General features: G+C 36.9%; 1 protein-coding gene across 1 annotated transcript in view; it reads left to right on the top strand.

Moving 5' to 3' along the window:
* SYNE1 (spectrin repeat containing nuclear envelope protein 1) overlaps nt 1-27,049 on the top strand; it is a 288,306-nt gene that overhangs the window by 39,710 nt on the left and 221,547 nt on the right. The window contains exons 2-8 of the mRNA XM_066179079.1: nt 6,979-7,040; nt 17,016-17,111; nt 18,985-19,068; nt 22,262-22,354; nt 23,986-24,164; nt 26,133-26,329; nt 26,474-26,583. Coding sequence (XP_066035176.1) covers nt 6,979-7,040; nt 17,016-17,111; nt 18,985-19,068; nt 22,262-22,354; nt 23,986-24,164; nt 26,133-26,329; nt 26,474-26,583 — 821 coding nt within the window. The remainder of the gene's footprint in view (nt 1-6,978; nt 7,041-17,015; nt 17,112-18,984; nt 19,069-22,261; nt 22,355-23,985; nt 24,165-26,132; nt 26,330-26,473; nt 26,584-27,049) is intronic.

A 27,049-nucleotide genomic window follows, 5' to 3' on the forward strand; every position in this document is an offset into this window, starting at 1 on the left:
CTTTTTTTGAAAGCTCCAAGGGAGTGGACCAGCAACACAGAAAGGTTATTACACAAAAGGTTTTCATGTCAATAGAAAGAATGGCTGCAGAACATGTAAATGGCAACATGATACCAGTTGCAGAACTGCAGTAGGCTGTAACAAAACCCCCAAAATATTTGTTTAGGACCTTTTTTTAAAATTATGATCATTGCAAATGCTACTGTAGTAGGTAGTTCCTAAACAAGAGGATGATTTCTCATCAGTGTCTTTAAATACTGAAGTCTTCAGGAAAAATAATTTTTAAACTTGTCTGACTATTATTAGGATGAATAGATTGAAATAGGAGTGCTATGTAGGATAGTTATTAATGAAATTCACTGGATTTTCTAGGTTCCTATCTGATTTGTCACCATCCAAACCATCCCCTTAAGTATATAATTAAGGAAAAAAAAGTAATTATAAGAATAAATCACAAGTTGAGTCTGATCAATTATATGAGGCTGTTTTCACCTTACCTATTGGTGCAGGAAAAGATATGTGTGTGTTGAACACTTAATTTCACTGTCCCCTGTGCCAAACGGGTGAATGAACAGACACCTGCAGAGCAGCAAATCATGAATCTTTCAGACGGAGCTGAAACCATTTCACATGATTAACTCAAATTTTGGGTATCCTTATTTTAGCTAATAACCTCTTCAGGGTGCTGCTTTTTAAAAATAATTAAGTGTGCCTATAATGGTTTTCTAAATGCTGGCGCTTTAATTTCTGACTGTATTCATTTGAATGTGGATATTATGAAAGCGAGTCATATGTGAGTAATATGTTTACATCACATGGAAATTAAGACAGGAGTCAGTGGAGATGAAAATAGTAGCGCCAGCAGCACAGGCAAATACACGGTAAACATAAAATGCAAATACATTCATTGATTAGTTATGAATGCATTCTGCTTCTACACGTGCGGAGGAAAAAAATGCAGCCCATCCAGGCAAAATACGGTGCATAGCAATTTAATTTCAGTTTATTTTTAGCCACTCAAAACACAAAATAGGAGCCAGTATACCACAAAGACTGGAAATAGGAATGATGCACAGAGTAAAAATAAAAAAGATATTTTGGACATATCTTCCAATCCACTGCAGAAATCATGTTATTCTCATTCATTTCTCCAAACACCAAAGGAAGCTTTTCTGATCAAAGCGAAGAGCAGTTCTTAGGGGCAGTGCAGTTATGCCCAGACCATGTCCTGGCTTCTGAGAATGAAGATTAAATTTCTGTGCTCTGTTCATGCTCTGTTCCTTACTGTGAAAACCAGAGCGCAGGAAAGTGGGGCATTATGTGATTCTGGATGGCTCAGGAACATCTGATTGTGCATGTGAGAATATGGCCACAGTGGGGCCTTACCTTGGGTTTAAGGACTGGAAGTCTCCCAAGTCCCACAGTATAACCATATGCTGTGACAGTCTAAGTGCTACTGTGAGGTGCAGCCAACAGCCTGAGTTAAAGCACACACTCTGGTGCCAGTGAAATTTTTTGTTTCCCGGATCTCAAAAATTTAATCTGTTTGCACAGTCCACAACTTGTGCTTCCAGAAAGCCTGTTTGCTGATTGTGCTTGCAATAAATTGACTGAGAACAAAAGAAGACACATTGATTTGTTCAGTTTGTACTTCATTCTAATCTGATTTTTTTTAAATGCAACCTTCTTTGGATGATAAATGGAATCATTCTTTGTATCTTTCTAAATAGTGGCTAGATAGACTCTCCCTTAGAAGTGCAGGAAATCAATAAGGATTGCTTAAATTTGAAATACATATTTTTTAAATACATTTCAGACAGAGCACAAAGTCCTCAGCTGTGTGCCAGTTGCTGTGCAGCAGCATGTGACGTAGCAGGCAGTGCTGCTGCAGATGTGGGCCTGCTTCTCCATACTTCAGTTTCCTGTAATTATTCCACCAGTATGTATGTGGGTTTTCTCTATTTCCACTCTTCCAAATGACATAAAACCTTTGGCTCTCAAAGGACTGTGCTGAGGTTACGTGTACATTGTGCAAACCTCAGAGAGCTGATCTCCCATCATTTTCTCTAGTAGGGGTTTGGCCAGGGATGATTGGATCCCTTACGCCCTTGTGCATGGATGTTCTATCTGCAGAAATTGTGGGGGAGCACACTGATGCTCAGTGTTGGAGCAGGATATGAGCGATATGTAGACCTAGATCCCAAATCTTGGAAATTTGGATAAATGGTAGGTTACTGTGACCATCTCATGGTCTCTGATAAAGCACATTCAGTAGAAGCATGTATCTGAAACCTGCACTTTGACAAATGCTTTCACCTTAAAATATGAAAAAATGATACATACATGAGAAATTTAAATACATTGATACATTCTTTGTATCAATACTGCTAAGTCTTGTTGTCAACTGGGTAGCAATGGCTGCTGAAAACAATTTTTCCCTCTTTGCTTTCATCCTTTCTTTTATCCTAAAGTCTACAGAGTTACTATTAAACCTAGAAACTTAGAAAAAAATACATACTTTAGAGCTACTACCAAATTTAATTTTTTGATTTTTTTTTTAAAACCAAAACTTTCCTGGCATTATACCATAAAAAACATCAACTTGTGGCTTAAAGGACAAGAAATGAATTTGCATTGCCCCATTACCCTTAGCTGGGGTAATCCACCTGTTATAGAAGTGTTGATTAAATGATGTAGCTTAAAATACTGCCCCTTTATATAAGCACTATCCCCACATTATTACTTTCACTCTGCAAACTTTTCTACAGCTGCTTTAAGTTAAAACTGTCCTTAATGAAGATAGGAATTGTTATATAACATAACTTATTGACAGCTTTTGAAAATGTTTGCCATACTGCTCATCAAACTAAATTTTCCATTGAGGTGCTGTCCACTGCTTTCTGTGCTGTGTTTTCACGAGGCATGGAAACACTGCAGCTGTTTTGGGACACTTTTCTGTACTTCCAGGTTGATTTAGCAGTATTACATAAACCTGGAAAAAAAAATAAGGCAAAAAGCTCTTTGGTATTTTCAGCGCAGAACTACTAAAACCAAAGAAAACAAATAAAGGATACTGAAAATGAGGAGCTGTGAGGAACTTGAATTTCATTAAAGCAGGAAATAAAATAAATTTCCCATGTTTCAGTCTGTGCAAATCAATCAAGATGAGATGCTTTTACTAGACAGGTATGAACTTGACTCTGTAGTAAATCTGTGCATGAGCTTCCTTCTTGTGTTACCTTGAAGCAGAACCCAGTACTTGCCACCCTGCACTGTCCCATCCCCCGGCACCAGGAGCTTGATGTGCCATCTGCTGCTGCACAGTACACACCTGTCAGCATGACAGCAGACATTAGAAAAAGAATGCATGGTGAACATTCCATCAGCATCTTAATAACTGTCTGAGGGTCGTTGGTTGTGTTCCTTGATCCAAATAATTTGCTCTAAATGCTTTAAAGTAAATATATCCAATTAAATTTGTCTTTTTTTGCCTAATCAAAAAATTCTTGTAGGAAAGAAGTCTGTTGGTGATGCTTTAGTAGAGAAAGTGTTTGTAAAAATATGAAGATATTTCCAGCCAATTAAAAGAAGATATTTGATGAAAGCTATCTTTCTTGCAGCATTTCTATCAGATGCAGAATCATACTGTCAGAGTCTTTGTGTTTTACAGAAACAGAAATTTGAATTTGGCCTCTGTAGTGATATATTTACAATAATGGCATAAAAAAAGTGAGCCTTTTTATTCTCATTTCAATAGTGTGTATTACTCAGTTGGCCCCTGTAGGGGAGTAACATCTGAATCTCCACAGAGGATTTTTTATATCTGTGTTCAGTTTACCAGAGGAAAAAAATATTCAAATACTCTGATTTAATGAAATCGAAAGCACTGCATATTATCAGAAATTTGAGTATGTTTCAGGTTGATCTAGGCACACTCCAGAAATTCTCAGCATCCTTACATATGTTTCATGCCCCTTGTGCAACAAATCAAATACGTTTTTCAAAGTGGCCTACATATCTGTTCAGATTCATTGCTTGCCATTTCTTTCACTTTCAGTTGCAAAGCTGAAGGACATCCCTGTCTCTCAGGAGTATGCAGTGAACCCAAGTGGTTGTTTTTAAAAGCTGTTCTCCTTTATATGTGTGACAACCTAGAGAAGAAGGTCTGTGCCATTCAACCATTTTTACTTACTGAGTACTATGTTGTTAAAAATGCACTGGTGAGAAAACTGCATCAGTTTTTGCACACATCTTTTTGCTTCAGGATATCAGCAGTGTAGTTAGATTGTCACAGTCCCTGGATGAATTATTCAAGCTCTTGACATCAGAGATTTCTGCTAGCGGATTGGCTGGTGCTGGGATAATAAAATCTTTCCACAGAAAAACAGTGGGGAAGGATGATGGCAGTGAGACCAGCAGAACTGCTGCTTCCAATACAGCTGGCTTTGTCTGGCTGTTGCATCTCTGCAAGAACATACAAGGATGTTTTTAAAGTTTGGCTTCATGTGAATTCTCTGATAAGAGATGGTGGAGGGATTTCTGTAAGAGGCCTGCATTTCCAGTGAGGGAAAGAAATTGAATCATTGTTGAAAAATTACTTCTGGCTGTATTCTAAAGAAACGCTACATGAGAGAGGGGTAGAAGCCGCAGCAGCATCCACAGCAGCAGCAGCATCTATGGCTCACTATAAAGGTGCTGGTGGCAGAAATATCCTGTCATTGAATGTGCTTCCTGAATCCTTTCAGTGCCAGCAGGGTAAGTGGTGCGAATACGGAGCTGACGGTCCTTGCCAGTGGGGAGAGCATAAGGAACTGCGTGACACACAGGTTTTGTGGGTACAGGTAAACATACCTGTGCAGAGAATTTCATTAATGAAAAAAACACAATTGCTTCCAGGTAAATTTGTAAAAAGCATATTTACAAGGAAATTTTAAAAAATCAGTGCACTGCTTGTGTTACATTCAGATATAGATTTTTCAGTGGTAAAATCTGTTCCTTTTAAGCCTGTGCAAAATGAATGCTAGAAACAAGGAAACCTAATTGTTAGTAATGCCAGTTGGGCTCATAAAGAATATATTGCTCACATAAATTCCCTTGAAACAGGGTATTTAGAAGGGCTATTTCTGCTGTTTGTTGGTATGTTGGTATGAAACTCCTTGTGTCTTCTGCTCATAAAGTGTCTCTTTAGAAGCTGGTTCTCTGATTTCCAGTTTTTGTCAGAAAGCTGTTTCTTGAATCACCAAGATGCACTGGAACTAGAAATTATGGAATTATTTTCACTCATGGTTAGGAGCCATACAGTGAGAAATCTGTTTTTCAGAATGTAAAAACAATTGTCACGTGCAAAGTCAGGACACCTCTCTGCCGAAAATAGTCAGTGTGGAATGAAGCATGATGCAGTATCTTAGTGATTTTTTTCATAACTTGCCCATGATTGCAACAAGTAGATTCTGAGAACGTAATAAATTTTAAGAACTTACGTAATCCTGCTTGCCCAATGATATCAAAAGAAACTAAAGAATGCGAAATTATTTTCTTGGGCATAAAGTGTGATAATCTAGCAATAGATGCTGGTGAGTGTAGGTATCTTTCTTCCCCTCTGGTATTTCTTATATGTGAGATGGTATTTATATATAAAGAAAATACTCCTGAATTATAATGCACAAATACTTTCTGGGAGCTCGTATATGGCCACTGAACAACTGAAGATAACATTCTGACGTATGAATTTTGTGTGGTGATTTCTGTCCCTATGTACCCTAATTGTGAAGCAGCATTGCAAGAGTGTAAATTAGGGAGTTTATTGTTAGGAATGCAACAAGCTTAGTAATTATCTATTCCAGAACTTTAATGGATGTTAAAAAATATTCCATTTTAATTTTACAGATGTGGAATAGGAAAAATGCTGTTCAGTGCTGCACAAGGTACTAACATGCTAAAATTAGATATTCCATCTGTAGATTTTGGGATATTCACATATTCTTATGAAAAGTAAATATCATCAAACAGCAATTGTATTTATTTGAATTTTCTGTTGGGAAGTGAAGGTGTTTATTCAGAACTGATGATGGTAAAAACATGATTTGTTTTTCTGTGAAATAGATATTTCCTCCTATTTTTGAAAGAAAAATCTCTGTCATAAATACTTGAATACTTCTGCTGTGAAATTATTCCATGTGTCAAAACGGATTACCCATAAGAAAGGGGCAGGACTTTGTGGGTTGGTTATAATGCTGTGATGCTCTTCCCTCCTTCACTGCTGTGACCCTTGCTGCTGAAGCTGGAGGAGCTGATTCAAGAGCTATTTTTGTCTGTGCATCTGGCAGCTGTCCCGCAGGGACGATCTGACAGTCAGGGAAATTCACTATAAACCAGTCAAATGCTTCCAGACAGGACTAAGGGATGGAGTAAGTAGTGGTGTAGAAACTGCCTGAACTAGCTAATAATTCCTTCCTGGCAGGATGTCCCAGGGGACAAATAAGTTTGATAATGCAATTTCAAGTCTTTAATTCAACATTCTAAACATTTTCAAATACATATGCTGAGAAGTATTTTTTTTCTAAGTCCCTAGCTGACTTTCTACATAAAACTACTTGGCTGTGGGAGATGTGGATTCTAGTTTATAAAGTAAAGAAAATTTCCAGGTGCTCAGACCTTGAGTAAGTATAGTATGGATTTAGAACTCAAATTTGTCTTGACATGTAAATTTTAAGTGGTGTGCTTCTGGTCATTAGCTTGCTAAGACTTGAATTTTGCTGCGAATCTCTTCAAATAGTCAGGTATCAAAACATTATCGTAATAATATGAAATATTTGTTATGAGTATTTAGAGGCAAAATTGACTGTCTCAATAAAATGTAGAGTTATTTCTGGTAAGTACAGAATGCATTTGTTGTCAGTAGGAAATTTTACTCTTCCAGCATGTAAATCTGAAAGTATCCAGTGATGTCTAATCAAACTGATTTCCTTTTATTCTTAGATGAGCAAGAGTCAGTGCAGAAGCGGACTTTCACAAAATGGATCAATACTCATCTGGCTAAGGTAACACATGGCTTTGAAACTTTCTTTTCTTTTTTTTAAATCAAGCCTTTTAATCTCTGCCTATACAGCCCAGGAGTATAGACTATGTCAGATTTCTCTAAGCAGTATTTCCTAAAGTTCAAAAAGGATCCTCCTCATCTGCACAGCATTGAGGATGAATCTCATTATGGTAGTGGTCATCTGCAGAAATGTGAGTGGTGTCCAGAGGCAACCACCCAGCTTCTTTGGCCAGAATTGAAAAGTAACACAGTACCTGGTAGTTCTGCTGGAGGAAATACCTGAAACTGTTTTCTGTGAAATAGAAATATTAGACTTATTGCACATAATATATTTGAATAAACTTAAGTAATATCTTGTGTAGTTTGATCTGGTTACAGATGTAAGTAGTGCTTCATGAATCCAGTGCTAAATTAGTTATCTGATGCATTCTGGGATTTGTCATGAAACTATTCTTGCTTCTTCTTAAGAAAACTAAGAACTTCTGGTTTTGCCTTTAGAAGAGTAAAACTGTGATTTTTCACACAGTTTAAAAGTATTAAGCAACAATTGGTACCAATCTTTCCTGAAAACTTAAGTAGTGAGATTCAGTTTGCCATTCCTGGAGTTTTCACACAACACAGCTCTAAGCATAGTTATCAGTTAGTCCAATAAATTAAAATTTTAAACTCCCAAGAGCAGCTTTTTGAAATGTGTGTTTTTAAGCCTGAAGATTAATGATCATTAAAATTGAGTAAAGAATAGCTGTAACAGCACTGTTTTAACTTTTGTGTAAGGAACTGGCAAATGATACCCTGTAGTGGTTTGAAAGCAAAACAAGAGAGAGGCTTCAAGTCAGAAACACAATTTAATAGGAAAAAAGGGGGGAAAAAAGGTAAAATAAAATAAAAGCAATAATACAAAAGACCACTGACAGAGTCAGAATACAACCTGAGCGAGGTGATGGAAGCAGTCCAGATAAGGTGGTCTTCCTGAAGCAGTGATACCATAGAAGGGTCTGGTAGCTCTGATCCTCTGGGAATCCAGTGGGTAAGGACTGCTTGTACTGTCCCAAACCCCAGATTATATCCAGGTGGGAATGCTTGGTTCCTCCCTCTGGGCGGAGCATCTCACAGTGGAATGATGAGTCATGCAGTGGATCCTTGTTGGCCCATGAAAAAGAGAGTGCTCCCAGAGGGGGTTATCTATGAGTCATGCAGCAAGGCATTGGATGGGCCATTAGCAGAAGATAGCCCTGAGGGAGGGGGCCCGGGAAGAGCACTGCTCCAACAATTGGATTCGACAGTTCATGAAGATGGTGATAGAATACTTTGTGCACATCCTACACTACAACCCAGGACATACCCTCAAAAACGAGCTGAGCAAAGCGGGAAGCCCATATAAAGCTGTATTATGTGATTTGATCTAACAAGACAGCGTGGTAGAGCAGCAACCTTTATTTACATTGCTGAGGAATGTAATGGAAGAACTTACTGTGAAATTAACTACACTGGCATTGTAAAATTCAACTGCAAGACCAAAGTTATCTTCAGGACTTCCTGACAGTGGATTCTCACTGGAAACAAGGTCTGTCCCCATATTGTCTTTAAAGTCATTTGGAAAAGTCCCCATGTAGGAGAGAACTTAAGCACTCTGTGTTTTGTTTACTTCAACTGAAATTGAAAGGCATTCAGTGTTTGCTAAAGCATCAGCTAAGAGGGCTGTGAACGAGTGTCAGAGGAGAAATATAACTCTTATTTCATGTTCATCTGTTTCTTAATTGTGTTGTGTCATTAATAATAATCTGATAATTATGGAGTAGTAGAACTATTAGGTAGGTTATCTTTATCATATTGTTAGATATTATAAGTGTGTGTGTGCATGTCATAATTCCCTAGTCTACAGACTAATGCTTGGGAAGAGACTAAGTCCTGGGGGCAGCTCCATTAAGAGATCTTGCTCTGGATTGGGATTTGTGAATGTTGCCTGCTGTGCTAGACTCTTTGGGCCATGAGGGCCCAGATGAACCTTTTGACTTGCATGATCTAGGTGTGTAGTTCATTAATGGGCCTGATACTGTAAAGGCTGATCAAACACATTCAAACCAGGCAGTTGTGCAGCTACAGCCCTGACTTTTAGCCACCTGAAGGCATCTTTTAGTTACTTGTAGTAACTGATTGGTGTTAATTCACACTTCAGCAGGAAAGCTGTGCCTGTGATACTTTAATTGATGGCTGTCAACACTTTTGCCTCCCTGCCTAAGTCAGATCATCTGGCTCTGCTTCCCATCTCTGCTATTACACTGCCAAAGGAGAAGCACTGTTCATAGAAATTAGACTCAACAGAAGTGACCCATGACTCAAAGTCTTAAGTGTTTTAATATTAAGCTTTTAAAACTTTGTTTGTTACGTTTTTTGAAATATGTAAGTGGAAATATGTTTTCTGAGTTAATCACAACTGTAGGAAATACAGGTGGGTCTCTGAAGTGCCTAGGACTCGCGTTGCACTCATGTTCTGACTTTTAACTCAAAATTTCAATATTTAGGCTATTTGGGCATTGTAAAAGGTTGTTGTGGTTTTGATTGTTTCAAAAGAAACTGGAAATCTGTCTGTAAGGTCTCCATTGTCTGGAAGCCCTTGAAATGTGATACAGAAGAATCCTGGAAGGAGACCTACTCTAGGGCAGCATCATCTGCATTCTGCTCTCATCTTTGAGCCAATGAAAACTGGAGCATCTACTGGTCTGGTACCTAGCAATGAACACTGTGAAGTGCTGTCTCACACTTACAGCAGAGAAAGTGCAGTACATGCTGCACCACTGTGGGGTAAAGGAACTGGGGCTGAAGGAGTGAAGCTGAGCCGGGGGAAAAGGGGTCAACAGGGGGAAGGTGATTTGAATTTTGACTTTGTGTCTCACCATTGATCCAGAAACACTGTGCTGAATTTGACTCAGTATAGGCATTCAAAATTAACAGAAACTTCATGCCAAATTTTCTCTCTATCTCTTGGCTACTCTTGGAAAACTCTTTCCTTTCATTGCTATTTTTGATAATCTCATAAAATAATTATAGACAAAGTAATAGGAGGAAATACGAGAAACTGAAAACTATAATTAGGGTATCTGTAACTCCTAACACCATGGCTATCTCAAGAAATATTTCATCATAAATGAGTCTGACGGGTTTTGAAAATAAGTACTGCATGAAACCTTAAAAGCAGGAGAAATTAATGGTTTCTATGCAAAGATTGATGAGGTTTTACGGTAGCAATTTGAAAGATGGGTTTAGAGGTAGCAAAGGAAAGGAAATTACTGAGGTAAGGTTGTCATCCTTATACTGTGTTGGTTGAGTAGAGCAAAGGAGGTTCTAGAAAGGAGCAGTTTCTCACATTGTGAGGAATAGTGTTTTGAAAGAAATAGAAATACAGAAGTGATTTGATTGTTTTAGATAGAACCAAGACCAATTCATAGCTTAGGAACATAAAGCAGGATGTGATTGTTTGTCAGGGTTTGCTAGGAGTAAAAGATTTGTCCTTGCTAATCTGTAAGATCTTAGTGTATGTTTTTCTTCTAAAAAGTCATGCTCTAATTGAAACAGAAGCTAATTCAATAACTAAGGCCATCATGTACATTTAACCAATTATTTTTGGCTATTTAATGTTAGGAATGGGTTTGAAAATACAGATGCAAATAAATACAAATGAGCGAAACAGATAAATGAAATGAGAGTATTGCTGAAATTTCTTCACCAAAAGGGTTTTCGGGCACTGGAATTGGCTGCCTGTGAAAGTGGTTGAGTCATCATCCCTGGAGGTGTTTAAAAGAGGTGTAGATGTGGCACTTAGGGCCATGGCTTAGTGGTGGACATGCCAGTGTTAGGTTAATGGTTGGACTTGATTTTAAAGCAATTTTCCAGCCTCCTTGGTTTTATGATCTATGCATTCAATTTTAGGAAAGGTGTGAATTTTTTATTGTCTCTCACTCTTATGATAAAATGGTACGTTTTTAAAACTGTATTTCGTATTTCAAAGGTATTGTTTCGCAAGCAGAGGACAGGTAGAGGACTTGGCCTCAGCTAATTATGGGACAGCTCAAAAGACAGAGGTAAAGCAGCCTTGGCATAAGCTGTGCCCTCACCCAGGGGGGATGAACAGAGAGGAAAGACCTGCAAGTATGCTAACTAGCAGGTAGTGTAATACAGCTTCATTTTGGGCAAGCTGTCAGCACAAGGCTGCGTCTGTCCCTCTGCTGTCTCCCTAACCCCAGCTGTCTCTGTTCTGGGGTTCTGAGCAGTAATCTGGTGAGACTCATCACTTGGAAATCATGTTTTCTCTGCCAGCCACTTGCAGAAATTGGGTCATGATCTATGAAATGAATGTGGTCTATCTTCTGGCAGTCCTTTTGAAATTTTGTGCATCTGTGCAGTTCTACTAATAATAAATGAGTTATGCATGTGTAACAGGACAAGATTTTTGATTCCATATAATTTATTCATATTTTTCCATGGTTGTAGAACTGTTCTTCCTCATCTCAATCTCAACTTCAAAGTATAGAAATCATTTAAGTATGCCTCTAATCATATTTAAAGCATCTTTTTAAAATCTAAATATAAAATACAGAACAAGTTTACACCAAATATTTCAAAAAGGCGATATTACTTGCATTCAGAACAGCAATTTCTTAAACATTTTTTTTCATTTCATTACCTATGCCAATTTTTGAGGTAGGGGATTAGATGAGTAAAGAGGATGAAAAATATATCACTTTCTTTAACAGCTGAGGCATGTGCTTTTTACTGCCTTTTCCACCTTTCATGAAAGTTTGGGGGAATAGTAGTTTCAAAGTTTGAAACACAGGCTTTAAATTGGTTTAGCCCAATCAAATAACATTTTTGTTCCCAGGTGTAGGGATAATTTTAGTATTTGTACTCACCAAAGTATTGCTGTAAATTCACTGATAGAGTGAACAACAAATACTTACTGAAAGAAATTACTATCAATTTTGTGTTTCCATTAAGAGCATGCGCATATAAAAAAACAAAAGCAGAGAATGATTATCAACGAAAAATAAAACAAACAATGGATGAAAAAATTTACTTTTATTTATACAATATTTATATAATGCTGAATTAAACCTGATCATTAAGCCTCATGTTAAAGCTTTTGAAACTGCAAAATTATATCTTTCATAGCAAAGAAAGGAAGAAAAAGAAGTGGGTATATCACGACACAGAGCTCTCACAGTGCTGTCCATGATGTTACCTTGTCTTTAAAATGTAAATGTAACTTGTTCTTCCATGAACCTCATCAGTTTTCATCATTTGAGTCTGATCCTTTTGGTCTTTTTCAAGTGGGAAAACAGAGCCTCCCTATATCTTAGTCACTGACACAGAAAAAAATAAGCTACTGTCCACCTTGACTACATTGGGAGGAAAATCTGACTGTTAGTTTTCTGCTTCAACAGTTGCTATATGTTTTCAGCTAGTACTGCTATAACCTCTGATTTTGAACTGTGAATACTAAATTAATTTGTGTGATGAAATTAATCATACAAAACTTAGGACTGAGTCCCTCAGCTTTAGTAATTAAGAAAGTCAGTAACAGCAAGGAATATGAAAATATTCATATGGATTTAGGAATTAAATTGTGGCAGAGGAGGGATCCACCTATTGCAGAATAATGGAAATTTTACATTGTCCTTGCTGTTCTCACATATATTTCCCTGCAGAGACAAATTCAGTAGTAGCATGGATTTGTTCCTGTTTATGCATGTGGATCGATTTTCAAACTTTTTTTTTCAGCAGTTTTTGAAAGATTATTTGAAAATTAATGTATCAAAAATAGTTTTTAATGTCTGCATTGACATTCATTATTATGCAGATGCTGTTATTTGTATAGTATGATTTATTCATTAGAGAAGGTAAATACAGGATGTGAGGAAAAGATTCCTGTAGAAAAGATGCAAATGAGAAATTAAATGCAAGAAAGCATCTTGCAATAGAAAAGCTTAGCAAATATATGTTTGTTCCATATCTGAAGTTTGGGTTTTACAAAACTTGCTTTACTGCATATGAGGAGGAATTTCCAGAGATTGTAGGTCCAATAAAAATCTTTTTTTGAGGCTTATCAGTCAAGTATTTTTTGTATGTACCATTGTTCAGTTTTTTTAGGTCATTCAGAGTATTTCCTGGACACTACAGCAAATTAGACAAGTTTTAAGAGCAACAAGTATGTGCAAAGCATTTCTTCCAGAGTTCCCACTTATGATCAGTTCTAGATACAGTTGTTTAAATAGATATTTAATGTGACCAAAATCTAGTTTATTAGCCTTGAAGATTCGTTCTCATTTAATTCTTATTCCTCTTACAGATTACATGAATTTACTTGTTCTGAGTGTGATTCCCTCCTTAGGACATGACTGTTCCTAAGTATCATCATCACTGTAAACTACACTGCTGTTATTAGATAAACTACAATAAATGAGTCTTTAATAGAATCCATGCAATGCAGTATGTAGCAGATCATTAATCTTAATTTGCTGTTTTTCTTGAAGAAGCTTGCAAAAAAGCTTGATCAAATACTGAGGCACCTGAAATCATAGTGTGGACCACCTGACAAGTTGTAGATTTAATGTCTCATTATTCATTGAAGTGTATTCTGAGTTCTGCCAAGAAATTTTGTTTAGAAAGTTTATAATTGAAGGCTTTTCTTTAGTATTACAGGATCTTTCTTTGCACAGGCTTTCCAACATTGAAAATAGAGTGTATTAGGATCATTGCAGGTGATTGCTTGCTAAGGCTAAACACCTACGTGCAAAAAGCTGAAATCTGAAGTACATTCAGCATTCTAAAATTGCAAAAATTTAAGTTCCTTTCCTTGCTCTTACTGACTTACAATTAGTATTTCAGCAGTGCATTAAGGAACTAAGTGAATAGTTGTTAAGAGTGAATCACTAAAGTGTTCAATACATTCTAAGTGAATATAGCTTTAAAAAACCCCAAACCTTTCTTCTCTGGAGGCTAATAAGTAATCAGGGTTCACCTTCATCTTTCACTTAATTTGACATTATATATGCAGCCAAGGAGCAGGTATTTACCCACTCCAGCAGAAGATGTGTTCATATCAGTGGAGGATCTGCTAGAAAACATTCAAGTAGCTTAAGCCATCCTGTGCAATGGTCCATTTTATAAAACATAAGCACATGGGAACTTCTCAGTACCAGATAGTGTGTGTATCAGCACGACGAATAAGATTGATATCTATGCTTGTGTAAAAAAGGGGTCTATTTTTCTATGTATGCCACTAGAAATATAACTCATTCAGTATTTCTGAGAGTGACTGAAATAATCATAATCATCATCTAAATTCCATGCTTATGTGCCCAAAGTAGCTAAAAAAAAAAATTAAAAGGTGATTTATGAAACATGATGAGAGTGTAATCTCCTTGTAGGTGTTAACATCTTCAGGGTAGTGTAAAACATTATATTATATCATGTGTTACTGAGAACGTTTCTGGCAATCTTTATAATTAACTAAAATTCCACATTAGAGGGGTGTTACACAGGAGATCTTGTGACACAGGTGTTGTATCTGCCTTCTGTTCCAGTTTTAATGGTGTAAGATCCATAGTGTGTGCTGCTAAACACTGTCAATGTTTGAAATTAAGCCACCTTTCAGCAACCAAAAGTACATTTCAGCTGGCTGAGTTAAGGACAGTTGTGATTATCACACTTCAGAGCAGCATCTTGTACCAGCTTTGGAGCTTATTTTTTTCTTTTCTGCTTTTCATCTTATTCTGTGCTTTCTCTACAGCTGTTTTTCCCCAAACCAATGTTGGATTCAAGTAGGAAAGTACTGTAGGTGTTAATTTGCTTGGGATGCTTTCACTGCCTTGCCATAGTACCAAGCCTCAGTTGGGGTGTAAATCTAGTTTTTGTAGCTTCTGTCAATACCGCTGAAGGTTAGTTCAGAGCAAGAGTTTGGCTTGCATGATCAGAGGTTTTAACTACAGAGTGACGCTGTAAACTGGGGAAACCAGAAGTGCTTCCCAGACTTGCTTTTTAGATGAACTCCAGATGACTTTTAGCTTCATGTTGGGATAGGACAAATTCTGACCTCTACCTTGATTTCCGAGTAAGGATACCAAAGCACACAAGTTAGAAGGGAACTGTGTTATACCTAAAAAGGTTGTCAGGCAAGCACATTATGGGCACCAGAATCACAGGGTACTGTAAATCTCACCCTTCAGTCTAAATGTATTCATTGTAAGAAACCCATCTCTCTTCATTGCTATAGAGTCAATTTCAAGAGACAAACCTCACTACTGGGGCATTTGGGTAGGTGGTTTTCTCAGGCCTTCATCTTCTGCTGGATTAGGATGGCTGCTGCTGTAATCCTCTTGTCTTTATTGCTGAATTACTTTAGCACATAATTCTTCAGTGTTTTGTCATGTGGTAATACTGATAAAACCAAAGCTGCTCCAAGCTTCAAACAGGAGATGATAACATATAAGGTGAGGAAAATTAATTGTGTTTGTGTCAACTGCCTGTGATGCAAGACTAGGACAAATTAATCTTCAGTGACCCGCTTGCTCCATTGTTTTCTTTGGTGTTATATTAAGGAAGAACATGATCCAAGGAAGAACATTATCTATTGCATTGCTAGGAAATAAAAAAGAACTATGACTAAATATACTCTCATAATGAGTTGTAGTGCTGCTTTATTTTATAGATGTGAGAAAATAGGCTCTTCTATTAGTGTGACTATTAGAGCATGTCAAATCTCAGATGAAGTCTGCTTCCAGCAGAGGAGTTCTTCTTTCACTTTATGCCAAAATTATATTTCATTGAAATACTACCTTATCCAAGCTGAACAATTTTTTTTTTGATTTGAGGAGACAGAATCTTTTTTTTTTCTCTTGATTTGTTACTGCATTTTTACCTTTTCAAGAGAAATGTTTCATTTATTAGATTCATCTTTTCAAATCTCTATTTCTACACAAAAAAATGTAATTGATAATTTGTTGTACAAGCACTTCTTTTAACAAGTACCCCAAAAGTGAATTATTAAACCTTAGGTAGTTTCAAGAATTTTGTAGGTAGGTTGTACTTTTAGTAAATGAGCAGGTGTTAGTATTATTATCATTATTTTTATTATCATCATCATCATTATTATTATCATGATGATCATCATAAGGTACATGAATTCTCACAAGCTGATGGAAGCTGGAGGACGCCTATTCTATTTGTCAGCTGGACCAAGTTTAAACTTTCTGTTTCTGTGAGACATTTTGTGGTCATTAAACTAATGGCCAGCTGAGAGCTGTAATTCCACAAACTGGGGTGTGTTTAAGAATACAGTTTTATTATGTGGCCTTGTTATGTAAAATTTCTAAAAGATCATCTGTTTACATGTTTTTGAGTGTTGCCGTTGTTCTTGTGAAGGTAAAGACATTTGGTAAGCAGCTTAAGTAGGAGCTGAGGCTGTGCTGACAGCAGTCGAAGCCTGCAAGTCTGGAGGAGAGGAGAGAAAATACAGCAACTCAGTGTAACAACTGTCAGCTATGAGAAAGTGGCAGCATTGCTCAACCTGCTTCAACTACTCTAGGGATCTTCCCTTCATACAGCTCCTCCTATTGCTTGGACTGAGAGAGTGAAATTTCTGTGAAATACTTAACACAAGAAAAATAATCTTTGTGATTGAAATGTGACTATAATAGTACATCTGTAAGTTGCGCATGTTTTGTAGAGCCAGAGGCAGCTGTTGGTGTGTTTCTCTGCTTGTTTCAGGGGCCAGGAGGTTTTTCCTTTGTATCATCACTTGCAGAAATCCATAAAACAATGTGGTGGTAAAGCAGTGGTTAAAGGATATGTTGACATTTGACATTAGAAAACACAAAGCAGGGGACCAGCCACTCTCTTTTGGTTTCTGTTCAAGAGGAATGGATTTAAGATGTACTTACTGGTGAACCTTTATAACATCTGAAGCCTTCTCCCTTTTCAGCGTAATCCTCCCATGCTGGTGAATGACCTCTTTGAAGATATCAAAGATGGGGTAATGCTAATTGCCCTTTTGGAGGTTCTTTCAGGGCAGAAGCTGGTAAGAACTTTCTTCCTTCTGGGTATACAAGATAGTTGCATAACTTCTGTGGGGTACAATTTTCTAATAAGTTTCTGTATTTCTATACTGTAAAAAACTTGCTCCTTCATAGGAAAATAAGTTTTCCACTGAGTGGATTATCTGATTACAAAGCATTATTACAGATTATTATAGGCATGCATGATTATATGCATTTTTATTAATTTTGGCATGTAGCTCATAAAAATTTCTGATTTTTATTAGTCTGTGCAGTTCTTCTGGGTTTTGCTGCTATGACACAACCAAGGTCTAAACTTCAAGTTATTTCTATGCATCTTGAAAAAAAGGAGACTTTTCTTATTAAATTTATGGTTTTCTCTCAAAAAAACCTCATAAAACCTCCTCAGATTTTTGGGGGGCTTTTATCCATTTACCTTGACAGTTGCTCTGCTTCTGTAAAAAACCTTACATGATGCCAAATGGCTTTTTCACGGCCAAGATATGTACAGAGGTGTGCACACAGCAAATAGGCTGTCTTTTGGAGGCAAGCTAGTTTTGTGCATGGAGGAGAAAAATGAAAGGATTTTAGGCCAAGGGCTCTAAATTTCTCCAAACCAGCTCACAGATCAGGTGGCAGCATCCGAAGGAGCACGGCAGTCTGTCGTTCAGCTGGCTCCAGGGCTCAGGTGTTATAGGCTCCCTCACATGCAGACAGTTTGCTCTCTTTTTCATATTTCACCCCAGTTGTGATTGCAGATGAACTCTAAAATTAGGCAGTGAATCGAACTGCAAAAGCGATTTTCCTGTGAAATGGGATGAAGCTGTACTTCCCAGTGTGTTTCTGCTCCATTGAAGTACATCCCTTTCAGTTTCTGTTAGTCTGAGACAGAAAGCCTCCCTCTTGTGGCAAACCAGAAGTAGTAAAACAGGAAAAGAATTTTAATGATGGCACCTGTTACAGTGAAATTCACTGGACTGTATCCTGCCTATATTAATTAGGGAAAGACAAGAGATCTTCCAAAACTAGAAGAGTGTCTGGTGAGCCTAAAGGTTATGTATACCAGCATATGATATCCTGTAGTAACTGCAAGAGGGATTCAGAATTTATAGTATGGCTTTGTTGAAGCCATTTGCAACATCCTGAATGGGAATTTAAATTACAATACTTGCACATTTGCATTACAAGGTAAAATTCCGTGGGGAATTTAATTCCACTGTTTGAGTATTAGAAATCTAGCATATGTACTTGATTGAATTAAAAAAAATCTGTCTTTTTTTAGCCCACATGTCCCAAGTTCAGCAAAATTCATTGTTCAATGGCAGTTTAACAGAGGTTTTAATTGCCAATGAGGTACTAAAGAGATGGGATGAAAATTCTTAGGTAAAATGTCATCACTGCAGACTGATTTTTAAAAATAACAACCACTTTGATTTATATGGTCATATATACTTATACATATATACAATCCTATAGACTTGCAGGCTAAAAAATTTCACAGAGAGAATGTTGTCTTCTCTCAAATGCATATATTTATATGCACACACACACACACACACACATATGTATGTGTGTGTTTGCATGGGTAGAAAAATAGTAGTAGTTATTCTACATTAGAAGAACAGTTCCTCTGATTTAATGATATTTATGGACTGAAGCCAACAGTTTGTATCCTGAGATTAAGACATATGTAACTTTTCTATGATAGAATTATCACACTTGTTTTCCCTGTATATTTCAGTCCTTCTTGTGATGCGTATGCAGAGAGACAATTCAGCAGTTTCACTGTTCCAAGGGCCATTTTCACGGAGGCATTGACAATAAATCTGGAAGTTCAGTTCTTGAAGCAAACTGGCATAAATCTAATTGAAGTTTAATCTGTTCTTTCTCTTTAAGCCTTGTGAGCAGGGACGTCAGCTGAAGAGAATTCACTGGGTTGCCAACATTGGCACAGCTCTTAAGTTTCTAGAAGGTAGACGGGTAAGTATGGTCGCACTTAGCCCTGGTTTTACTTTTGTTTTTCTTTGTCTCCATAAAGATCTGATTTATATCCACCCATCTGTTTTTATTCTTCAGAATTTGAGCTATGTATGCAGTCTTCAGTTTCTACACAGTGCCTAAAAGCTGCTGTAAAGTAAAAATTGTAAGGTCCAACACTAATATATGGCAATGGATAGGGTGAAATACGTCTTTTTTCTTTTCTTTTAATTAATAATGAATCACCTTGGAGGTTTTTTTTTAATGTACCTATTGGCTCCTTATGATCTCCAATTCTCTGTTGCTGTTCTCAGCAAAGAATGAACTTTATTTCAGGAGAGACACTCATTTATAATTTAAAAAAAGAGATTTCTGGTTTTCACTAGCTTTTACATGGAAAAATCTACTCCCTGAAATTACAGATATGAAAATTTAGGGCAATATGACCCCTCATTAGTTTGCTAGGACTTCAGACTAATTCCTGGATTTATTTTGGTACGGTCAGTGCTGTGGCTGTTTTAGAAAAGAAAAAGTTAAATTTAAGTGAAGAACACTTAAAAACTCATTTTGATCTAGCTATGAATATCATACAAAACCAATGTATTTCTACCCTTTTTCCTGACTTCGCTGTAATGACTTAGATCTGGAATTTTTCATTAGATTATAGGTCTCTTGTCCCCTAGTTTCTGCATTTTACTTCAATTTTTGTCAATGCAGATGTTACACCTGATGAATTTTACGTCTCCAGAGTGCTGTTCACTGGGAGTTGTTGGATTTTTGCAGTCTTTCCCTCTCTTTGACATCTAGACCTAATTACAGTTATGTTATGTGGGAAACAATCTCAGCAGATGCCCATAAAAATAAGTCTAAGAGAGAACTTTATAAAATTGAAAATGTATAACCAAAGTAAAGACAAAAATATTTCTGAAGCAAAAATCTACTTTAGCTCACAGTCTACCTGTTGAGGAAGTATAGTTTGTTAATAGAAAGCATAAGAGAAAGCTGGGGGGAAGAGCAAAACACCCACAGTTCCTCAGTTTCCATGTCATGGCATGGTGGGTGACCCAGCTTGGATCCCAGAAATTCTATAGCAGTGCAGTTGGGAAACTGGACCTGCCAAGGATCAAGAGAGACTGCCAGAGCACTGTGTTTTTCCTTCTGATATCTCAGTATTTTTGTCCGGACTTGTTTGAGGACTGTAGATTTTCTTCTAGAGGGAGTTTGCAATATGCAGGGTGTCAGGTGTGTCAGGGTGGTCGATAGCAATGTTCCATGAGCTGAATCCAGCCTAAAGGATGTATCTATCCAGCCTGTCACCCTTCTCCTCCCAGAGAAGGTGGGGATACTCTTCAGACAGCAAATGCCCCTTTAGCAGCTGAAAGCCATCCCTGGGCTGTACTCTAAGGGCAACAAACACAGACAAGATCTCCTTCCTCTCTGGGCTCTCCCATAAATAGACCTTATTACACATTTAATCAATTTCCTGTTTTCACTGTCCAGAGAGTCTTCTACTAATAATCCCGTTACACTGCAAACTGCAGTTCGCAATTAGCAGATACTATTCTGGACAAAATTGGTTTTCGTGGTTCTGAAACGTTTATTTTTAGTTCTGGATCCATCTTAATGGTGTATAAGATAAAGGTAACTCAATGACTAGATAGGCTGTGCATCTGTGAACAGTAGCCTAATCAGAAGCTTTAGCTGAGTCCCTGTAAATCTTTTGATTTGTAATACATACTAAATAACCTCACTTTCTAAAAAAAAGAAAAGCTTTTTATGGAATTGGTCCAGCTGAGAGAATGAGGTATATTTTTTTAAAACAGGGAATAGAAAACTTTCCCTTATTGACTGGTGGAGAAACTAGCAATGTCAATTTTCCTAGAGTTTTGTCAATTTCTTGCTGGAGGGGATTGAAATTGTAAACTATGGGATCTTCTGCTTGGCCTCTTCCAAGGCAGCCTGTGCAGATTTAATTTGGAAAAAAACTTAGAGGTCCAGACAACATTTTGTTTGCACTTGAGGTTATCTAGTGGATTTCCAACTGCTGAGTCAGAGAAATGGAGTCTTTTGTTTTGGAGAGACAGATGAGGTCACTTGAAGTCATTCTCATCTTTTCTTTAGAATGTTCACCAAGGTTTTTCCACAGCCTCTGTCCTTGAACAAGCTTGTAGTAGATGGGCACTTTGGCAGTCATTCATATTTTTGTCATGATTGGTGTCTTGACTCTTATTGTTGCAGAGAAGATGGGTACTAACATAGTTGCTAAATTTCCAGTACTATTTGTTTTATTTCATTTCCTTGAGCATTATCTACATGTTAGTTTCTTTATCATATATTACCCTCTTTATTTCCTTCTATCTTGCAAACTTATTTTAGGGTGATATTTTATTCAGGCTGTAGATTAGCAGTTGAGAGTCATGAAATCTGTTCCCATTTCTGTTGAAAAACTTAATTTGACCTTGGACAACTAATCTTTTTCCCACTCTTTTAAAAAGAGCTATTGTTAGGCTTGTCTTGCAAAGAGCCCTTAATCAGTGGTTGTGATATCCTTTACAATAAAATGCTCTTTGCAGGAGAACCCTAGCATTCTTTTTTCCCCTGTCTTTCTTTTATGCTTTTTCTGCCCCTTTCCTTTTTATATTTTTATTTTTAAACTCACTTTTCTCTTTTCATTACACATGGCTTAGAACTATATCAAGAAACCCCTGCATAATTTAAAATCTGCTGCAGAGTATTTAATTTGCTCTCTTGATTAAATTTTATTGTAAGATAGGCCTAAAATGTGCTTTCTTTGCATTAAAAAAAATAGATCAATGCATTTACCTAATTAATCATTTAAAATTTATTTTTGTGTCATATTTTTCCTTTTGCTTTTCATGCTAGTCCGTATACAGAGGATCTCCGGTTTGTACAGTGTTCCTATCTAATATTTATTTTTCTTTCTGCTTGAAATTATTTTTTCTACAAATAATAGCATGGATTGGTCTTAAAAGTTTTCCATTACTTGCAAAACCTTTCTAAATGTGAAATTATACTTCTCTAAATGTGAAATTGCACTATTCAATATTTGGGGTTTTTTTAACTGAGAATCTTGTTTGTTTGTAGAAATGCATTTCAAATATAAAACCTATTTGAGATTTATTTCATAATTGCTATTCTTTGCGTGTGATGGTAACTTGTTTTCTTTCTTATATAGATTAAGCTTGTCAACATAAACTCAACTGATATTGCTGATGGCAGGCCTTCTATTGTGCTTGGCTTGGTGTGGACCATAATTTTGTATTTTCAGGTACTACATTTTTTTATACTTCAGAGTCACTTGCTCGAACAATGGTTCAGATCATCACTTTAAATGAACTGGTGTAGTTTCAGTTCTTAGTTCCAGCTAAGTCACTTTGTAATTTGCTGAGGATCTGATCCTGAATAAAGCAACAGTTGATGGTGGGGGTGCTTCACATTGAGTAAAATTAGATACTTGTCTATGGAATAGATTGGTCTTTGACTAGAACAGAGTTCCTTCATCACTGAAACATATCCTTATGCTCTTCTCTAAAGAATACAACATAGCAGATGAGGAAAGTAATAAATTTGTTGATTCTTGTTACTAGTATCTACCTCAGTGGTGACTGTGCTGAACGTCTGATTCTGGTGCACTAGATGTCAGCCAGTAATTGTTCTCAATTCATACATATTAGCATGGTGATTTCACTGGCGGATGCAGGCATTTGCAAGGATGAAATTTAGCTGTGAATGATTGAGAAAGGGTTGAATTTGTAGAGGAGAAATCAGTTGCGTTCTGTTGAAGTTAGGTGGGAGGTAAAACTGGCTTCTAAATCCTATCCATATGGGTTAACAGTGAGTCATTGTTCAACACTTAAAATAACAACTAATTTTATTGCTCTTTATGGAGTTCTTTGGCTTCCTTGTGATGTCTCCGGGATGCTGATCTCCTCAGCACCAGCCACTGTGATACCTCAGCAGTTCAGAATTCATCAGAATAAAAGTTAGTCAGAATGATATTAACAGTTTTATTTATAGCCCATTGAAATGAACAGAGAAGATTATGTTTCTCAGGCTTACTGAAAATCTACTTCTCTGCATCATTTCTGTTATTTTTTGACCTTTTCTTTAGTTGTCACAGGCAGATACATAATTTTAATGTAATTAAAAGCAGGAATCCATAAGAGCTGTGGTTCTCATTCTGGCAGACTCATTCTGCAATGTGACAACTTTGAATTTTAAGAGGACGGCATAAATAAGTCCTGCAACATCCTCTGGATATAGCTTTGTCATGTTAAAAAAACAAATTGTTATTCAAATTAACGTTCTTGAAAGAATCAAGTTAATGATCTTCATTTGATGAAAGACATAATTACCACCCTACACAGTCAACAAGCACTTTTAATGCACTTTGCCTGCAGTACGTTCACTATTTCTTCACAAGGTACCTCTAAGTAAAAAAACAATTGAGTTTTTGCTGCCAGAACAGTACAACAGGAAGTAAAAAAACCTATCCACATGAGATCATTGAGGTCACTGCCATTCTTTAATTGAATGAAACTCCTCTGAAATGAATGGATTATTTTATAATCTGAACTCAAACTACATGTAAGATATTGTCTCCTATTTCAGTGATAATTTGCTCTAATTGATAACATGACAGACTTGCATATTGTTCTAGCTGTAGGATATGAAGTCAGTAATTGTAACATGCCTAGTTCTTCTGAATTTAGGACCATCACCTGGGCACATCCATTAGTGTTTCTAAAGCTCCTGTAATGTATGGTTAAATAAAGCACAGTTAATTATAGCTTCTGCCCAACTTTGTTTTGACAGTTGTATTGGGAAATTATTAAAGAAACTGGTGTGAATCGAGAAGATTATCTAAAAAGAGTTCATTAACTTTTTTTTTCTCCGCAGATTGAAGAGCTTACAAGCAACCTCCCACAGCTGCAGCCCTTGTCTAGCAGTGCTTCTTCTGTGGAAAGTGTTGTCAGTTCAGAAACTGCAAGTCCCCCAAGCAAACGGAAGGTGGTAACCAAGGTCCAAGGAAGTGCCAGGAAGGCTTTGCTAAAATGGTTACAGTACACAGCAGCAAAGTAAGTAAACTACAGTTGAACTGATTTTATATTTTAAGTGTAAGATTTTTGCTCAGATTCTAAGGTGTCTCAGTCAGGGATCATCCATTTGCTCTGTATTTATGTAGTACCTTCTTCTATATATAATTATAGAGCCCCCTCACCATATTCTTTTTGACAACTGAGGCTGCTAAATGTTCCCATCGTACGACAAATCAAGTATTAAGTAATCATTTAATTTTGCATGCGATCATATTTTATAGTTTCTGACTAATGAATGGGATTGTCTCTGACAGAATGAGAAGCTGAAAAGGGAATTAGGTGTCTGAATGACAGTGCATTAGTCTCACTGCCAAAACACTCAATGTGACACTGCCAGTGCCATACTGGTTAAGCATTCCTCAGTGAAAACTTGTAGGAACAATAAATTCTGGCACTTGCTGTTGAAAAGCAAGTGATGAAAAGTTTCATATATCCTTCTGCAGTTTTTTGGTAGAATGGGAATATTAGTACACAAATTACCCTGTATCTTCATTCTTCTTAATCCGGGTTGTTTTGGAGTTATTTCTTGCTATGTCTAGTTAACTTAAGAATTTTTTCCTTTATTCTGTAAGATTATCCCATGCTGTTTCAGCTTTCAAAAAGACATTAACCCCCTCATAAATTATATCAAAGATATTATGGTAGTTTGATAGCTTCCATAATAAGGAAATCATAGGTGTAAAATAACATGGATTTAAAGAATCACTGCTGTTTGAAAACATCAATTGTGCAAAATATAGAGGGGAAATGGTGAGTTATTGAATGGTGCCTCAGAGAAAAGAAATGCAGTTGCAAAGATTCAGACTTATGCAGAGGTAGAATACAGTAATTTATAGCACAGTGCATTCTAATTTGAATTTCTTCTTTGCACTGTTGTTGGTAAGACATGAGCAATGAAAAGTGATCAGCTTCTATTTGCAGACATGCTAACGATCAAAATGAAAGTAGATTCATAAATTAAACTGTCAGTTTCATTGGGAAGAGTCAGTAAAATATGTAGAAAGAAGCTGAGTGATACCTAGTGGTACACTTCACCTAGGCCTGCTTCACACTGTAGCTTGCAAGGGCTACTTCCTTAAAGTCAGTGAAAGTGTTTCACTGATCACAGTGAGGTTTGAATGAAGCTTTCTCTGTCACTGTTGCTTGAACCTCCCAATGGCAAGACTACCTTAGGGTCTTAGTGTCCTGCAAGGATGCTTGCTTGCCCATTAAGTTAAAAGCGGTGTTGCTGTCTGTGGATCACCGTATCTTTCAGAATTACTGGTTAAAGAAGCAGGGATTTGGAAGTTTGATTCACTCCTGATTACTTTCCTAATGTATACTGCTGTCTCTGGATCATTTGTGTTTATTTTTTAGTGGACATATTAAGCACTCTGGGTATATGAAATTATAGTGTCATTCATGCTTTTGATAAGAACATAGAGAAATTTTATGTGTTATAGTTTCCTCTAAACAGCAGTGATGTCACTGTTCGTGCTATCAGCTTAAAAAATAACAAGTTAGCTGTGTTTTTTTTTGAATTTTGTTTGTATGATATTGATGTATCTAACTGGACTGCAGCAGTTTTATTGGAGTGAGATTTATAGGGAGGGAGATAATAGTGAATGGAAGTGTGTACATCCCCAGACTCTGTGTGTGTCGTATAAAAACTTGGGGAACTTTGGGCACTTCATTGCTCATTGCTTCATGGCTTATTGGCACTAGAAAGCCCACTGGAGACAAATACATCATGTGTATGATTAAAAAAACCCACTTCTATCTCCATAGGCAGAAATTAATTTATGCAGTGGATAGATGGAACTGTAGTTGACCTGACTGGGCATTACAGGAACAAGTGGTTTAGGTTTAATGATGGATAACAACTGGGTAAAGCATTCATGTCTCTCCCCCTCTGTTTCATGTAGTCCTGATGTTATTAGTAACTTTCTTCCCTTTCATATTCTTTAGGCAAGTTGGAATTGAAATCAAGGATTTTGGACAAAGTTGGAGGAGTGGTGTTGCATTTCATTCTGTTATTCATGCTATCCGCCCAGATTTAGTGGACATGGAGAAAGTGAGGGGAAGGTCAAATAGAGAAAACCTGGAAGAAGCCTTCACAATTGCAGAAGCAGAACTAGGAATCCCAAGGCTCCTTGACCCAGAAGGTACCTAATGCATAGCTAAAAAAACGTTTGAACTACTTTTCATGTCTTAGGCCAGATGTGCTAATTCATAGTGTTTAGACCTTTGAACCACATTTTATGCCATTCCACTAAAAATTTAATTTTCCGTGTTTTATACTTGCCTAGATGTGGATGTTGAAAAGCCAGATGAAAAGTCTGTCATGACCTATGTAGCCCAGTTTTTGAAGTACTATCCCGATCCTCATCATACAGTGACTGATGTGCCAGAGAATGATGTAAGTTTCTCTTGCATAACTATAAGAAATAGTTTATAATGAAGGGGGGCTTTATAAATACATTTTATAGCTTTCTTTTAGTTTATTACATTTCCTTTTGATGAACAGTTCAAGTGACAAGCAAGCGCACTAAGAAAAGTGGGAAAAAATAATTAGCCAAGAATAAGGGAACAAGTCTTGCAGATGTTAGGTAGGTGGAGAAAATAATAAAGTGGTCCTGCGGATATTTTCCTCTTTTCAGGAGTAGCAGGAGCAAAAAATAACACTAACAGTTATTGTAGATAGTAGAAAACCAATGAATCCTAAAGTTCTTTAACAGGTTTTTAAGCATAGCACCAATGATGTTGTAATAATTTGTTACCTGAAGCAATGTGTCATTTATATTTCTATTACACTGGGTTTCTGGATAAGATCAAGAATGGTCCAAGATGCTGCTTAGGTACAGTCTTTGGGCTTTTATACTTGA

This window comes from Chamaea fasciata, unplaced genomic scaffold (genome assembly GCF_029207755.1).
Source record: "Chamaea fasciata isolate MVZ Bird 193981 ecotype frontalis unplaced genomic scaffold, bChaFas1.0.hap1 SCAF_3, whole genome shotgun sequence".
In the NCBI taxonomy this organism is placed as follows: domain Eukaryota; kingdom Metazoa; phylum Chordata; class Aves; order Passeriformes; family Sylviidae; genus Chamaea; species Chamaea fasciata.